This window comes from Mauremys reevesii, linkage group 2 (assembly GCF_016161935.1).
Source record: "Mauremys reevesii isolate NIE-2019 linkage group 2, ASM1616193v1, whole genome shotgun sequence".
In the NCBI taxonomy this organism is placed as follows: Eukaryota; Metazoa; Chordata; order Testudines; family Geoemydidae; genus Mauremys; species Mauremys reevesii.
This window is the reverse complement of record NC_052624.1, coordinates 88,015,889-88,030,310: the sequence shown is the minus strand read 5'-3', so window position 1 is coordinate 88,030,310 and position 14,422 is coordinate 88,015,889. Positions and strand designations below refer to the sequence as shown.

General features: G+C 41.8%; 2 protein-coding genes across 3 annotated transcripts in view; one reads left to right on the top strand and one right to left on the bottom strand.

Moving 5' to 3' along the window:
* The window catches only part of FKBP9 (FKBP prolyl isomerase 9), a 58,933-nt gene extending 53,684 nt beyond the window's left edge, over nt 1-5,249 (bottom strand). The window contains exon 1 of one of the 2 annotated variants that reach the window (XM_039526597.1): nt 5,117-5,249. The gene's annotated coding sequence lies outside the window, so the exon portion shown is untranslated. The remainder of the gene's footprint in view (nt 1-5,116) is intronic. The other variant, XM_039526598.1, reaches the window with a different exon arrangement.
* RP9 (RP9 pre-mRNA splicing factor) lies at nt 5,153-13,919 on the top strand. Its single transcript, XM_039526613.1, has 6 exons — nt 5,153-5,606; nt 8,074-8,104; nt 8,701-8,830; nt 9,125-9,216; nt 11,313-11,374; nt 12,683-13,919. Exons 1-6 carry the CDS (start codon nt 5,290-5,292, stop codon nt 12,876-12,878), a joined length of 828 nt encoding a protein of 275 aa, XP_039382547.1. The 5' UTR covers nt 5,153-5,289; the 3' UTR covers nt 12,879-13,919.
* The last annotated feature ends 503 nt before the right edge of the window (nt 13,920-14,422 follow it).

The following is a 14,422-nucleotide window of genomic DNA, read 5'->3' as shown; positions in this document are numbered from 1 at the left end:
GCAGCGGCGGGGAGCTCTGAGCCCTTTAAATCTCAGCCGCGGACGGGATTCAAAGAGCTCTGGGCTGCCCACAGCTGCGGGCAGCCCAGAGCCCTTTCAATCCCCGCTGTGGAAACTGGTGCGGTCCAGCACGGCGCACTGGCTCTTGCCAGTATGCCGGACCGGACCGGCTTACTTTCACCTCTGCCCAGCAGAATCCAAGGATGTAGCACAAGGACAAATACTATGGCTCTCAGGTAAAACACTTTACTGATGACAAAGATCAGTTCTTAGAGATCACAAAGAAGCCAGGTCAATTACCAAAAAAAACAAAGGAACAGAGGAGGGGATCCAAAAGCATGTCAAGGAAAACTCTGCCAAAATCAGGGGACACTACAGGCAGCTAGTCATAGTTTCTGTGAACCTTCTTTGGAAGAGAGGTAGTACAACCAAGGACCTGTGATAATAAAAGAAAAAACTTCATTGTCTGGTCCAGACTGAACCCAATACCTGATCCAAAGTCCACTGAAGTCAATACTTAAAGAGGACTTTAGATAAGGTATTGTACTTAGCCCAGCCAAATATAGGAAAATGTGAGGTACCAGTTGAAGTTCATAAGTCATTTTATAATCTTAGAATTTCAGACCATTATTAACACTGCTTTCCAATCAGTTTGTTGAACACTTTGAATAAATGGCTACACAAATACCTGTCATTAATTAAGGGATTAAAGGCTACTTGGTTATATTTCTGATGCTCCCTGGGCAGGGCCGGCTCCAGACCCCAGTGCGCCAAGCGCACGTGTGGGGCGGCATCCCGCGGGAGGGCAGCAGGCGGCAGGCGGCTCCGGTGGACCTCCCGCAGGCATGCCTGTGGAAGGTCCGCTGGGCCCGCGGCTTCGGTGGAGCATCCGCAGGCATGCCTGCGGGAGGTCCACCGGAGCCGCGGGACCAGCGGACCCTCCACAGGCACGTCTGCAGGAGGTCCACCGGAGCCGCGGAGCCGGCGACCGCCAGAGCACCCCCTGCGGCGTGCCGCCCTACTTGGGGCGGCGCAAATCCTAGAGCCGCCCCTGTCCCTGGGGCATATCACTTAACTGTTCTATGCCTCAATTTATCCATCAATAAAATGGATATAATAATATCTGCCTCACAGGCCATTATATGGCTTAATTAATTAATGCTGATAATGCATGTTGAGATCCTCAAATGAAAAACACTAAATAAATGCATTAAAATAGTCACTAACATTTAATTAGTATACAATATGTTTCTGTCTATAGGAAAAATGTGCCTTTGTCACTATAATATTGAGCATAATAACAGCAGTGGCTGGAATAATTTATTATTCTCTGGAGTTTGCTTTGATTAGATCACCTCAGAGCCCCTTTCCTCATGACATCAGTGATGTAAGTTCCTTCTATTTTACTTTAATATTTTATTAACTGTATTTTTCCTTTCACATTTTATTAAACATCTTTGCTTAAGTAAAAATATTTGTTTACAAAGCACTGAGAATCAATTAATGCCTATGGAGTTATTCACATACTTAAAGTTAAGCATGTGCTTAAATGCTTTACAGGTTTAGACAGAGTGCTCAGCACTTCGCAAGACTGAATCTTTGATCTTTGACTTCTCTGAGATTGGGCGGGAGGGGGAGGATGCTAATTAATTGACTAGTCTTGTGAGGCACACACCTGCCCACTAGGAACTGGACTGAAATTAACAACTCATTTCACCCAGGCCACCAGAAATTTTTAAATTATTTCCATGGCAAGCACTGACCCACTACCATTTTGCCTACATGTTATGTTATTCCCAGGGGTGTCATAATTCTATCGTCCTGGGTGATTTACATGAATTTTATTAGTCTAACCTGGCCCTGAGAGGACAGTGCTTTCAGCATTTATCTGACATCGGTCTCTGTCACTGATTTGGAGAAACATCAGTATATAATTCTGTAGGGCCCTGTTGCCAATTAGCATATACAATAAAACAAGGATAAAGAGATGTTTATACAGCATTAAAAATCATTTTCTATTTTGGTCCTAGCCTGAAAGATTGGCACGAGCCTACAGAGTGGACTCAGCAGAACTTGGATTAGCAGCCTTTGAGCTAGGAGTCTCTGTTTGGATTTTGTGCCTGCTGCAGCAAGCAAGGAAGACATTAAGGCAGTAGCTCTCATTGTCAAAAATATCATCTTTTTCAACAGACTGCTGCCATTGAATTTGTTTTATGGGGATTGTGTGCCAGTGTCAGCATTATTGACCACGTAAGGGCCATAATCAAAACTCATATTTAAATGCATGTATGTTGGCACATGCCACACATATTTAGCTTGATCTTACTTCCACAGAAGTCAATGACAGAACTCCCATTGACTTTAATGGGAGCAGAAATGTGACCCGTTACCATGGTGTCTCTTCTGTCCTCACTTATACCCATGCCCTTCTCTTGATACTGTAAATCACTGAGTGCAGAATCTGTCCCTACATATTTTAGGCCAGATCCTCAATTGAAGTCAATTGAGTTATGACAATTTATACCAATTGAGGAGCTGGCCCTTTCATATATATAAAGACAATTAAAATTAGCAAAATGTTGGTACATTTTCCTCATTACTTAAGGGTGAAATTCATCAAAGTGAAGAGGACCTGCACAAAGCTCAATCCACCACTTGAGTCACATTCAATTCCAGCACTAAACAAGGCAGCAAAACTAATACAAATAGCAGATCTCCATCTGGTGAGCATCAGCCTAGCTAGTACGTCTCTTTTAGCGATTAGCATTACATCATCTGCTTATCCACAACACCTGGACACGACATCAATAAATATAATGAAAAGTTGATATTGTCTCTAAATTCTTCCAGATATCTTTACTGTAATTGCCCTACCTCAGAATGTTTGTTCTGCTTATACTGGTACCTTAATCTAATTGACCGCAGAGGGCTGGTGCACTCTCTGACTGAAAGAGAGGGGATGGAACATACCAGTACTTACTAACCACTCAGTCAAGTCCCTCAGTTTAGGCCTATTAAATGGGTGTGAATAAAACTCACAAGAGACCTCTCCCCTGAGCTGATAAACTATATACCTCAGGGCATATGAAAGGTTTTCCCACCTCTTACCTGTCCATCCAATGCTTGTGGTCTATCCTGGAATCAGTTTATGAAGATCTGAAGTTGGGCTCTCCAGAACTATTTCTGCAAGATCATGATTCCAGGTGTTGGCTTTGCAATACAATGGTCATTGTAGTCTTTTCATTGCCAACAAACCTAAAAATTCTATAATTCTCCAAGTTAAGCATGATCACGGAGGTTATGCCTCCAGAGGCAGGATATGCAACAAACTAGATTATTTTGTTAAAAGTTAAATTTGCCTCTAAATCCTTTCAGTATACCATGGTAGAAGTAACTGGATAATAAATGAATACCCACAGTCCAGAGCTACAATGGTGATCATTCACTGGATCCATGTGGAAAAATAGAACACATGATCTTTGGCCCCAGAGATTTCAGACTGTGCCCAATAGAGCCTAAAATAATGTGGAGTGAAATGTACACTGCCTTTTCAGGAATATTTACACTAATGAAGTTGTTACCGTGCCCGCTAGGACAAGCAGCACTTCCTTTATCAAGTGCACTGACTGAGGCCAGGTCTACGCTGTACATTTATATCGGTATAATTACGTTGCTTGGGTTATACTGATTTAACCCCCAATCTTGACAGCACTATGTTTACGGGAGGGCTTCTCCCATCGACACAGGTACCACTTCTCATGGATGGATTAATTACGCTGATGGGAAAAGCTCTCCCATCACTGTTGTAGTGTCTTCGCTGAAACACTACAGCAGCACAAGTGCAGTATCAAGGTCAAGATCACATACAGTGGAAAAGTGATATAAGAAACAAATATTTGCCTATATATGTTTTCTCAGAAGCATGTTATTCTTATATAAATTTGTCACCTATTTAACACCGTCTTAAATTATTAAAACTACAATTACTTTAAAATGCTACCTCATCTTTCTTTACTTACATTTGTTTAGTTTTTGCATTTCACTGACTTACAATCACTCCCCAAAATCCAAGAATTTTGGGGGGTGGGAACGGTTGTGATCTAGATCCAACCTTCATGGCGCCAGCCTGTATCTTATCCTCAGTGTGATGCAAATAGACAGGCCATGGCTGGGGCTCGGAATCAGGAAACCTAGGGGCAAATTTCATTCCTGCACTGGTGTAGACACTGATACTGGGAGAGAAGAGAGGTGGTTATTCAAAAGCTGGGGCTGCGGGGTGGATTTCAAGCCTCAGCACACACTCAGGGCCTTTCAGGAATGAAAAAGTAATCGGATGCAGGTCTGCCCTAGCCTGTGGCTGTGCCCTCTCCTGCCACCATGTCCCCTTGCCTTCAGCATCCCTGCTGCACCCAGACTGCTGCAGAGGTGGCAAAGTTCTGTGCCAGGGCTTAGCCTGAGCCTCCTCCATTTGGGCCCCTGCTTTCTATTCTTGGCTTCACAACGGACCTGCTTCTGACCAGGGGCAAATCACTTCATTGCTCTTTGTCTCAGTCTCCTCCTATGTCAAATGATGATGATGATACTTGTGCCCCTCTGTAAGATGCTGGGAGACAGTGGATGAAAAGTGCTATATAAGAGCTAAGTGTTATTAGTTATTATGAACTCTGCTGCGGTCACTCGCCTTTTTAGCTTTTAAAATATAAAGCAGACCAAAGAATATAAAAGAAAGTGAGAGGAGCATAGGCACTATGAGCAGGTACCCATTATCTCAAACCTGATCCTGAGGGACGGGGGGTGGGGGGAAGGAGAGGGCTCCTGACAGAGGTGTTGGAACAATCTGTATAATGCGGGTTCTGAGAGCCATCGAACCAAACTGTAAACCCTAACCCTGTATATGATGGAAACAACTTCAAGCCAGGGGGGTGCAGCAGCACCCCTAGTTCCAGCACCTATGGCTCCTGATTTGCTGGGGTTCACCTGCACAGCTGGGATTGCAGGAGAGTGGCTTTTTCTCCTCCACTAGCTCATTGCTCTGCTGCTTACTAATGCAGAGGGAATAGTTCGACTCCCCTTCACCCCCAGCCCAGGCAGCTTTCACCATTTTTTTTCTACAAACCCTTTACGCCGGTTCCCCTTTGCTCAGCAGGGCCGCTCTATGCCCGGCGGAGGGCGGAGGGCTGGGAGCCCCTCTGCCTTGGCGGGCGCCGGAGAAGGAGGGGGCGCTGCCTGGGATTAGCCAGGCCCAGCCGCCCAGAGGAAGTCCCTGCTTTGCCTGCAGCGGGTGCAGGGATGGGAAGTCAAGTGAAAGTGAAATCAGCAACGGGGGGCGGGGAGGCGCCGGTCGGTGCAGGAGCTGCAGCTGCTCGGCTCTGTGCCTCCCCCTCCCGCTGCCCGCCCGAGCCCGGCGCCCCCATGTCCCACAGGCGGGGAGCGCGGGAGAAGGCGGAGGCCGCCCCCGCCGAGAGGCGCAGCCACAAGCGGCCCAGGAGCCAGCGCGAGCCCCCGGCGGGCAGCAGCGGGGGCTGCAGGGCGCTGGAGCGGCATGAGCAGAAGAGGAAGAAGCGGGAGGTGCAGCAGATCCAGCAAATCCAGCACCTGGAGTCCTTGTAAGCGGTTCGGGGGGGGAGCAGACGGAGAGTCCCCGGGACAAGCCCCTCTGTGGCTGGGGAGCTGCCCGCCAGTGCCCCCACCCGTTGCTGACCCGTCATTGCAGAGCTGGGGCCTGTCCAGCGGGCAGCTCTCCGTTTTACGGCTACCCCCGGCTTCTGGGACAGGCTGAACCCAAGCCCCGCACTCTCGCTAGCCCATCCCCCTGGTATCTGAGCGTTTGCAAACAGATCATAACACGCTGCTGAACTGGGTCCCCGGGAGGGCGCTGGAAATCCGGATTGAAATTTAGGGGCGGCATTTGTTGGTGGCTGATGTATTTGGCCTTTATAGATAATTAAAATACACCAATGATTTTATTTGATAAATGAAAATTACAAAGGGGGTGGAGGAGCCAGAGTTATGGGAATGGGACCATTTTATGATGTCACCTGCTACTGGCTCCCTTCTAATTCTGGCTGATCATTGCCAATGTGGCACTTCAAAAGTTTGATCTGGGTTTGGGTTTTTTTAGAGGCAGTGGGCCATGCTCTAGCGCTGCATGGAAATACCGACTGTCTAAACATGTGAATGCACATGCTTCAAAAGCAATGTTCATGTGCTCCCAAATCCTGTCTGGAAGTAACCCCATGTGCAGGCCCAGACCCTGTACTGGTTACTTTGTTCCTGACAGGAATAATCAGCCTATGAAGCCAACGTATGAGTTTTATTTACAAAATCCAGTAGGACCTATCCCAGAAAATGCTTCTCATATGTCCCTCTTTTTGAGGAATGTCACTTAGCATAGTTCCAAAGTTATCTAAGTTCCCCCCAAAATCTGTGTCCCTTCACTTTTATTGTTGAAAGTTATATACATTAGACAAGCAGAATCATTAAACTGATACTATAGAGCTCTCTACACTGAGGAATCAGTCTCATCGCTTTTTAACTTCGCTGCACGAATAATATTTTGGTGGCCTCAATTTGGGCCACTGTCACACCTTGTGTCTTACATTTGGGCCTCGGCAGAGTGAGAGGTATACCACTCTGTGGCTACTGTTGTGGCTGCAGTTCAGCCTCTCTGGTCTCTTTAGGGTCAGGGAACTTGAAGCAGAGGGGAAAAGATGTAGCCAGTGTTTCACCTGCTGTGCACAAGTCTTCTGGTGGCACCTGTGTGCAGTGACCTTCCAAATGTGGCCCATTTTGCATATAAATAGGTCCAGGATTATTTGTTATTACTATGCCCACCAATTTCTCTGAACATTTTACAGAAGGCAGCCAGTCTGTCCATTCTCTATATACCCATCCATGTGAAGATAGGTAAAAAAATTCTGTCACCCAGTGCCTTTTTAAAAAGTGTCCTTCCCCCAACTCCTTCCCTGATTTTGTATCTGTCCTGTTTGTTTTTTAAGTGACATTTCGAAGAAAGCATGAGACCTGTAGTTTGACAGCAATGCATGATCAGCAGGATCCCTTTGGAGTGAACGAAAAAATGTACAATGTAAAAGGCTTAAGATGTGCTGAATGATTCCTCTGATGCTGTAAAATATGTCTGTGCCTTAATTTATGAAAAGGGGGTTGAGGCGGGTGGAAATATCATGGGCTGCAATCATAATTTAATGTTAATTCCTTCACAGTGGGAGTAGGGATTTCTTGTTGTGAATTACTCCAGACAGTGCTCTAAGTGTTGCTATTGTTAAGAAGATGATCAAATGATACTTTGGCATTGAACACCCGTGTGTACATTGTCTCCATTGGTGTCTTCCAAGTCAGATCTGCCCACTGTATGGACAAAAACAAGTCTCTCTTTCTATTGTCAACGCTGCTGATCCAGCATGGGTGCAGAACAGCCTCCTGAGTCATCAACAAAACTATCATTGATGCTGTCTTCAGATTAGTTATTGGTGATGTTGAATGTACTAGAGAGACAGTTTGATTATCCTGTACTAGGTTGAGCTTGTAGTGCTGGCAGTAAGAAAATTCTTGCTTTGACACTGTCAGTTGAGCATATTTATGACTCAGTGTTGGAAAAAATAAATATGGAGTGGCAAGATGTTATTTTTCTTACCATAGCTAGACTTTCAAGATGAAAGAGTTGTGAATTTCTGGCAGCTAGGGCTCAGTTGGATGCATGAAACATCACTATAAAGCAGCATAACGAAGTTGTCATTTCCAAGCAAACACAAAACCAAAGCATGTTTGCAGATTAGAGTGGATTGTGTTATTTGCAGAAGACTTTTTTTTTTTTTTTGGCTATTTAGAAACACCACAAGCATCACTTCACTCTGTTTGCATCTGTGTGTTGCACTGTGGCTGCCACACTTCTTAAGGAGCGTAATTAAATAAAGCTTTAGGCTAAGTATGTTTAAATGATATGAAAATTTTAATTTTATAACATTAAACAGCTTTGTTTTGTCCGTGTATATAAGTCTGATGCTAAGTTGTAGAAAATAATGTTAATACAACTATATTTTTATTTTTTTCCAGCTATGAGAAACCTCCTCCAGGGCTAATTAAGGTAAGTAAATTGTAATAAATGTTTTGTATTTAAAAGAAACTGTAAACACTGGTTGGAATCCTGGGTTCATTAAAGTCAATAGGAGTTTTTCCAATGGCTTTGGTGGGCTCAGATGCATCTTGTATGATTCCCTCTCTCCTTGCCATTAACATCACATTAAATTAGCATGTGATCTTTTGTGGAATTCCTCTTACCAGATTCAAAGAGTCATAATTTAGTGTTTGCAACTTAAACAAAAACTGCCACATATAAAGACTATTGTAATCACTATATTCAATTACAGAGAAGAGAAAATCAATAAAAATTGAAAAGTGTTTAATTCTTTTAATTTAATTAAGTGTTGGACTAAATGGAACATGAGAGAAGCAATTCAGCAAGAATATTCAGGCTTGAAGGGAAAGGTTAAGGGTAGCAAAAAAGAAAAATTAGTTAATGCTACTAAAAGGGTATAACTTTATGGGTATAAAGGAGGAAAGGAATATCAGGAAGAAAGTAGGTGCATTAGTAAATGATGACATATACTTATACACTTAGGTTATTTGTTTTAAAATAAGCTAGACGAAACAGGGTTTTTGTTTTGCTTACCATTTCTATAGGAAGATGAAACTAAGCCAGAAGACTGCATACCTGATGTACCAGGCAATGAACATGCCCGAGAATTCCTGGCTCATGCCCCAACTAAAGGACTCTGGATGCCATTAGGAAAAGAGGTCAAAGTTATGCAGTGTAAGTGCAAGAAGCGTCCAAATTTCATTGGGCCTTTTTCTTTTATAAATCTTTTGACTTTAGGCAAAAAAATCTTAGCGATACGTGACTATGCAGTATAAAAGATGAATTCCAGATATATTGACTTCATATTGATATAATAACAGCCCATGAGGGCTTTTGTAGATATGCAGACTGAATTTAACGGTTTGTTTCTCTTTACTGTGCTCCAGCTACATAAAGATGTTTTCCATTAATGTTTTTAATTGGTTGTGAGCTGACTCAAAGATTCAGTTTGCTTCTGTTTTACTAAAGGTTGGAGATGTAAACGTTATGGACACAGAACAGGAGATAAAGAATGCCCATTCTTTATTAAAGGCAATCAGAAATTGGAACAATTCAGAGTAGTAAGTAAAAATATTGTAGTATTGGTTGTATTTTTCATTAATAATGATGATGGCTTATCTTGCAAGTGAAAAGAAGTCTATTAGGTTATGGTCTATAAAGGATTTTCCACTGTGTCTAGTCCCATATTGATGTTGAAACCTGACCAGAGTCCTCTTATTAGAGAAAAATGTCTCTCTTCATACACGGATGTGATTGAATGTATTATTAAATTGCAGAAAACCCACTCTTTAAATGGAAGATAATAATTATTTGCAAATAAATTATAAGTCTTCAAGAAACTTTCAACCATTATATTTAATTAATCTTTTCAACATCCGTTATTTATGATTAAATATCAATGTACCTAAAAACTCTGTTAACAAATAATCAGTGGTGAGTTGCCCAGGTACCATCAAGAGATTTGGATTACCTTGCATCAAATGAGTTTGTAGACCAAGCTATGAGGAGCCACAAGAAAGTTAGGAAGATGTTCAAAGAGTGAATGATGCAGAAATTTTAGAAATACCTTATCTGTAAAACTCCCATGTGATTTGTCTTACATTTCACAGAAAAATTCTATCCTGTAATGAGATCGCATATGTAAAATTTCAGGGGGATTGTTTAGGTAGAATTAGTAAGGGGAGGGGTTGGGAATCAAACTTAAAATAGGAAGCTAGCTTCTTCCTTAACTATGGATGGACAAAATGCCTTCCATATATGAGATTTGAGTGCTGGTGCTTAGTAGGTATTCTCCTTTATGCTAATGTACAGGTGTCTCTGCAATACAGCTTGACCATAGAAATAGTGGTAGAGAAAAAATTGGAAGATTATTTTTATTACCATAGGGCCTAGGAATCCTATTTATAGACCAGGACCCCATTGTGCCTGGTGCTGTACAAACACCTGCCTCCAGGAGCTTAGCCAAGAGACAACAGAGGACACAATACTGACAGATGGAGTACGAGGAAACAACAAGACGATATTGTTCAACATGGGAGGCAGTGGTTTAAGCACACCAGTGTACTAACTGTGGTCAGGTTGTCTGAGGCATCACAGAAAAAAGGGGTTTTGAAGGAGGATAGTTAGGAAGATTTGCAGATGTTTATGGGGAGCATCTCATAAGCATGAGAGGCAGCATGGGAGAAAGGGCGATGGTGTTTGTTTGCAAATTTAACAAGTGGGCAGTGGAGGCTGGCATCGTGGGCTAATCAGAGATGGGAACTGACATCTCGACAGTGAATGAGCAATGGTAGAATTAGGGTGGAAGAGAGCCTTGAAAGGGAAGACAAGCAGCTTATGTTTGAAGTGATAAAAAAGAAGGAGCCATGGAGGGATACAAAGAGGGAGGTGACATGGTCAGCGCAATGAGCTAGGAGAATTATCTTTGCAGCAGCATTCTGAATGGATATTAATGGGGCAAGATTGCCTTTGTCAAGGCCAGAGGAAAGGATGTTGCAGTAATCAAGATATGAGATTAAAAAGAGCCTGAACAAGAATTATAGCTGTGTGGCTGGATCGGAAACATCATGTTTTAGAGAAAAGAGATCTGCAAGATTTAGACATTGCATGGATCTGAGGACCTAGAGAGAGGTCTGAGTAGAGGATGATGCTCAGGTTATGGTTCTGACTCACAGGCAGGATTTCAGTGTTGTCCCCAGTGACTGAAAAAGGAAGTAATGGAGAGGGAAGGTTCAAATGTGCTAGAGGCATATTTAAGATTATTTCAGGACTTCAGCAGCAGTTCTGATTTATTTATAACCAGTTTTATGTCTCATATCACCATAATATTTGAGCACCTATAGAAGATAGTCCCCAGCTATAGGAGGAGACATGTTGTGGGCAAGGAGAGCCCTATGCAGTCAGCTACATAATCTTTGGATTAGAGTTGCATAAACCTTTCCTGATGCCAAAAATCAGCCCAAATTCACCAAAAGGTTTGCAATAATATCAGTGCATCCTTGTGAATTGAGAGCTTGGGACTAATTGGGACTCTTCTATTGGAATAAACGTTTATTGTTGAATTGGATATTTTAATGGTAGGAAAGTGTCATAAATATATGCGCCAGTGGTAGTCTCTTTTACTGATACTAGGCTTTCCCTTTCCTCTTTTTCAAAGGCACATGAAGACCCCATGTATGATGTAATAAGGGAAAATAAACGCCATGAAAAGGAAATGAGGTAAGTGTATCTCTGTAGTAAATTAGTTTTTTTTTTAATGTAAGCCTTTAATTTGATATTATTCTGTGAAAATTAGATATTACGGGCAAAATTTCCCTCACTGTTCAGCTCATCGCCTCCAAACAAAAGTTAATTTTTAATGGTAAGCTTTATATTTTAATAAACAGCTAATGCAGAAGAGGAGGTGTCATTTGTCCCTTCTTAATAAATACTTGCTATTTTACTTGTTGCTCATAAATTGAAGTGATTTATATTTAATGATTCCTAGAACTGCCTGTTCAAAAAGTAGACGTGTTCATTTTTGTCAACATTTTCAAACCTGGAAGGCTCCTAAATCTATTTTTTTACGTCTTTAGTAAAAGTGATCTGATTTTCAAAGGTGCTGGGCACTCACAGCTCCAATTGACTTCAGTGAGATTTCTAAGCAGTTCTGAAAACCAGGTTGGTTTTATTTAGATACTTCTGTAAGGATTTAGGAAGCTAGCTTTAGGTACCCATGTTTGAAAAATATGGCCTTTATTCCTATTATTAAATCGTTATTCAGTAAATAGGGCAGAAGCGTTTAATTCTTTTCCTTGTTCCTTGCACTGGGAAGCATCACTGATGAGCAGTGTCCAATCAACATTAGAGCTTAAGGGATAGGGTGCAGTGTAGTTGTAGGTGACCAGTTGCATGTGTTTAAAAAAAATACACACCAAGTTGAAATGGATGGTACCAAATAGAAGTAATCAAGCTGGTAAGGAGACTTTCCTTATCTGTTAAGAATCCATCCTAGCATAACTAAACAGGGGGGGCTTTTGCATCAGAAATTACCTGTTTTGCTAAAGGAGAACCTGCTTTTTATGTCAGTGATACCAGTGACTTCCCCCTCTTCATCATTGTAACAAAACCTCATAATTTATTCATCCCGGATTCACCTGCATGTCAGTTAGTAGTAGTATAAAAATTGGTTTGGGGGCATACTGATGGCTGTTGCCGCTGAGTACACTGTATATATATTAAAATAAAAACATCACATACCTACTTTTGCTGGGTAGTAGTAGAGGCCTTCCCCTTATCAACCACCCCACCCACAGGATGGAAAAACACTTGAGTTGGACAAATGCCTGGCTGAAAACAGGAGCACAGAAATCCATAACTTAGACTCTGACTGGAGTGATTTGCATAGCCAGGGATCCTCCCCAAAGAGAAAGCGGTGACCAGTTCTCACAAGTCTATTACATCATTCTCTTTTTGGGGTTGGGGGTGGGCATATTGCTGCACACATGGAAAAAGGATTCTCTTTCATATTAATTTTTGTGTATTTAGGATACAGCAATTGAAGCAACTGCTGGAAGACTCTTCTTCAGATGAAGATGGAAGTAGTGGCAGCTCCAGTTCCTCAGAATGTAAAGAGAAACACAAGAAGAAGAAAAAGAAGGCGAAAAAGAAAAAGGAAAAAAAGAAGAAAAAGAAAAGAAAGCACAAATCTTCTAAATCAAATGAGAGGTCAGAATCTGACTGACAGCAGTCACCTGCTAAATGCTTCTTGACCCCAGATTGTGAACTGTAAGGAGACATCCAAAGAATGAGGAAGAAACAACCAAAAAGGGCTTTGGAGAACATACAAACGTGTACGTCTAATGTCCCATTTGTGCCATCCTTTTCTGCCTCTCTGCAGTGGTGCCCCAAGCAAGGGATGAGCTCAATTATGGCTGTTTAACAAGGAATGATTTTACTTGAGCATACCTATGTACTGTGAAACGTGGGCTAATGATCATCTAACTCGATGGTTGATAAAACCTCACTGTTATGCTGCCACCTGTGAAAACAGCCACCGCCTAAGGGACTGCTTACAGATTTCATCAGAGGACAGCGGAGCTCTCTAGTGAGGTAATGTTTACCCCATAAAACAATTTAATTACACACAGAGCTTCACTGTAATGGGAATTGCAGTTTGTACTGTGCGAAGCATTGAACCATGTTAGGACTTCCCATGTACAGCAAACAACAACGAATGTTGCTATGTCCAAGCTAAGTGTGATCGGACTGTACTGTATCTTCCCTGCATGCTGATGGTCACTCCGATCATCCCACGATTGGCAGCTGGCACCACTTTAAAATGTGTGACATAAGGAAAAACCTATTAATGTTAATGAAGAGATTTTACTTTAAGGCAAAAATGTATTGTTAGCAGGGTTTATTTTTATTTAATTGAAGAAAAGCTCAGTTCTGAAATGTCAACACTATTTCTGAGCCCCACTCTACAACATTGACCAGCACCTACTCGTTGAAGTAATCCTCTGAACTGCAAAATTGGGCTCCATGTGTGAAAATCTTTCTAAATAATAATAAAACTCCCCCACTAATTTTGCTGACAAAAGCTAGCATGTTAGTTGCTTAGAAAAGAGTTTTCTTGTTTGAAATGGAATGGGTAACAATGTTCTTCTGAGCATTGTTCATTATCTATGTTGTATTGATACATATTTGTTTCTAAAAAGGTTTGGGGAAGTAACTATAAACATGTTTTAATTTTACATATTTAGTAAAATATTTAATACAGTAATATTTTGTGAATCATTGTGAATATGGGAAATACAAAGAATATTCTTGTATCAATATATTGAAGGAATCCCAAATGTTTTACAAGTGTATATAGTACACATAGTACTATAGAAATGTAGAAAAGGAAAAGCAGGCTGGAAACAAGGATACTTTGGTCAAGGACATGAGGACAAATGCCTATTTTTACAAAAAGGGTCCATGGGATCTCTAATAATCTCCCAGGGCAGACAGGACTGGAAAGATCTGTACAACAGTAAACAGTATAGTACCAGATATATCTGCCCCTGCAAGATGAATGGCTAAACTGATCTCACTGTGATGTGAATCTCTGGTTGCAGGGAGTCTAGGTGTTTACAAGTTACCTGCAAGGGAAAAGGGGGTTTGTCCTGTGGACTCTTCAAAACTGCTTTATGACAATGAACAAAGCTCTGAAAATTTTTTTACATTGAAAATATCAGAAATGTCAAAGCTGGTTTTTCTTTGTTTTATGAGAAACCTCAGATA

Excerpts from the sequence above, each read along its gene's own strand:
- RP9 (XM_039526613.1), top strand. The coding sequence starts at position 5,290 with ATGGGAAGTCAAGTGAAAGTGAAATCAGCAACGGGGGGCGGGGAGGCG. Across the intron at positions 8,831-9,124 it reads AGAGGTCAAAGTTATGCAGT|GTTGGAGATGTAAACGTTAT; the intron begins GTAAGTGCAAGA and ends GTTTTACTAAAG. Across the intron at positions 11,375-12,682 it reads CGCCATGAAAAGGAAATGAG|GATACAGCAATTGAAGCAAC; the intron begins GTAAGTGTATCT and ends TTGTGTATTTAG.